The 2,895-nt window shown below is 34.4% G+C and overlaps 1 protein-coding gene across 1 annotated transcript in view; it reads left to right on the forward strand.

Moving 5' to 3' along the window:
* Positions 1-402, forward strand: part of LOC108166047 (gastrula zinc finger protein XlCGF57.1-like) — a 1,252-nt gene extending 850 nt beyond the window's left edge. The window contains exon 2 of the mRNA XM_017303588.1: positions 140-402. Within this exon, the coding sequence (XP_017159077.1) occupies positions 140-402 (263 nt within the window). The remainder of the gene's footprint in view (positions 1-139) is intronic.
* The last annotated feature ends 2,493 nt before the right edge of the window (positions 403-2,895 follow it).

Below are 2,895 nucleotides of genomic sequence, written 5' to 3' on the forward strand. Positions count from 1 at the left end.
GAAAAAAGTTTCACTTGTAAAAAAAGATTAACTGCTCACTTGGGAGTTCACACGGGTTAGAAGACCATTTCTTGTGGCACTTGTGGAAGAAATTTCTTGTATAAATCTAACTTAGTTGACCACATGAGAACTCRCACAGGTGAGAAACCTTTCTCATGTGGGACCTGTGGAAAAAAGTTCTCTTATAAACACAGTTTAAATATTCACATGGGAACTCACACTGGTGAGAAACCTTTCTCATGTGGGACCTGTGGAAAAAGTTTTTCTTATAAAAATTTTTTAAATCTTCACATGGGAACTCACACTGGTAAGAAACCTTTCTCATGTGGGACCTGTGGAAAAACATTCACTCAAAAATACTATTTAWCTTCTCACATCAGAATTCACACATGTGAGAAGTAGCGGTGCACTGATTTATAAGTCAGCTGATTAATATACATTTTCCTTAGTTGTGGGAGATCAGCTGATTCTTGCATGTGAAGCTGGTCTGATCCCCCAATTTTATTGACCTCATCCACTGCTCTCTTCTGCTCTCTGTTGAGAGGTGTGACTATTAGAGCGTCCTAAAACAAAAACTGTAATCGGTGCACCCTTAGTGAAAAGCCAGGAAAATGTTTTGTGTAGATCCAGTTTACTTCATCACAAGAAGATTCACATGGGTTAGAAGCCTTTCTGTTGTAGGTTCTGTAGAAAAGGTTTCACTCAAAAGAAATGTAACAGTTCACATGAGAACTCACACAGGTTTGATGGCACAATGTGAACCTCAAGTAAGATTCTTAGTAACCTGCTGTTTGGAAGTGGAGTAATTGCAGGGTTTGACTGCTTTCAGATTTAGACTTCTAAAGTTTTGGAATCTTTATTGTGTGTTTATTCTTTGTACTTATTTATTTTATTTCAATGATTTGGGGAAATGGATGTATTAATTTGACATGGTTTTAATGGTTTTTCTGCTTAGAAAATGTATTGATGATATGGATTGAATTTTAGAAAAATAATTTAAATTTTAATATAACTTTTAGGTAATAAATTATTATACTGATGATACTGATGGTCTTTTTCTTTTTTCTGTTTAGTAGAAAATATTAAATCGAGAAAACGTTTATATATACAGCAGCAGAGCTCATCTCTTCCTCCTTAACTTGGCATGAATTGCAATTAATTTTAATTTAACTGAGGAAAATATTCATTTTTCAATAAACACTTAACAGATAATAAAGCTTGTCATGATTGAATGAATTATCTTTATGTCCACCAGGTGGCGAGCATGAGTTCATGAGAATGTATAAATGTAAGGAACACGACACTAGAAGCAGAGAGTCTTAGTGAGTCGAGGCCGATACACCTGTGAGCAGATTGGTGAACAGACCTTGAAGAAAGATGCTTTAATAAAAGCATCTGTACCTAACACTTCGTCTGTCTTTATCAAGCACGAATATAACATGGTGTCAGGAGTAAACTAAGAAGCCGACTATGGAGCTGAAACCACCGGAGAGCTTGAAGCTGACGGGAAACGTGGATGAGAACTGGCGTGCTTTCAAACAACGCTTTCAACTGTATGTCGCCGCGATGGGATTGGAGACAAAGCCGGAGCCAAGAAAGGTAGCGATGTTGCTGACCATAGCGGGAGCGCAGGCTTTGNTGTCCTCAGACAGCCAAAAGTATAAAAGTTATGTGAACATTCTGGTATTTTACAGAGTATTACCAAAAACATTGATATAAATAAGGAGTTAGGTTTGGAGGCTGGTTCTAGACCAGATTTACCACAGGGGTCAGGGTAGTCGGTGTTTTTCCATGGCGATACTTGAAAAAGAATTAAACAACAAAAACCAGAGCAATATTTCATCATTTGATATAATCAGTGAGCCAAAGAGTCACTTGTGTCTCCAGAGGTTGCAGATCCCTGGAAGATGGAACAGCAGCTAAAGGTGCAGCACCATAATTTTTAATTAAGGTAAAATTGTGAAGGTTGAATAAATCTAACTAAATATTAATGAGGCATTTATTCAGTATAAATTCTTCGGTTCCCCTTTTTGCCCCGTCTAGAACCCACAATTCATTGCTGCACGTAACAATTTCAGTTAAAAGGCGGATTTATAGCAATCTTTTATGGGTTTTGTCCCCAAGAAAAATAGTATAAGGCAAAGATTAGAAATAAAAATGTTTGATATAATAAACTGAGCAGAAAAAAAGAAGAAATAAAAAATAATAGTCACAAACTAATTGAGAAAAGTTAAAGTGTCACAAATGCAAGACAAATTTCAAATCTTAAACATATTGCTATAAAGATTGGGCTTTTCCGATTTTATTTAAGCTCTTAAATTATTTCACTTTAAAAATGTAGGGGATTGCAGCATGCCCTAAAATTCAATTAAACAACCTAGAATTTTCTTAATCTAATTGATTTCTAATAGGTTTTCATTCATTATTATAGAAAATGCTTTTTTCTCTCGATTAATATTGACTTTAAATTCTCCAGTTCCTCTGAATGTTTATTATATTTTAATAAAACATGTTACACATGTTTCATCTGATTACAATATTCATCATTTTGAATATAATTGACTGAAAAAAAGTGTCACATTGCATGTGAAAACATGAAGGTCACTGAAGAAACGATTGGAAAAAACATTTAAAACACCAGAACAATAAAAGCATTCTGGTTATTGTCATACTTGTATGCAATGTCTCTATATAAAAAGCGACATAATATATATATTTTAAAGCTGATAAATTTAAATGATGTACTTAAAACTCATTTTCACTCACTGAACTGACTGAGCCACTGAAATAAACTTCATATTCCATGTTATTGAATGTGACTGTTTAAACATACTCCAGCATATGAATGTTTGAAATCCATTGGAATGAATTCAGCACAGATTGTAGAAAAATAGC

The sequence above is a fragment of the Poecilia reticulata genome, unplaced genomic scaffold (genome assembly GCF_000633615.1).
Source record: "Poecilia reticulata strain Guanapo unplaced genomic scaffold, Guppy_female_1.0+MT scaffold_668, whole genome shotgun sequence".
NCBI lineage: Eukaryota > Metazoa > Chordata > Actinopteri > Cyprinodontiformes > Poeciliidae > Poecilia > Poecilia reticulata.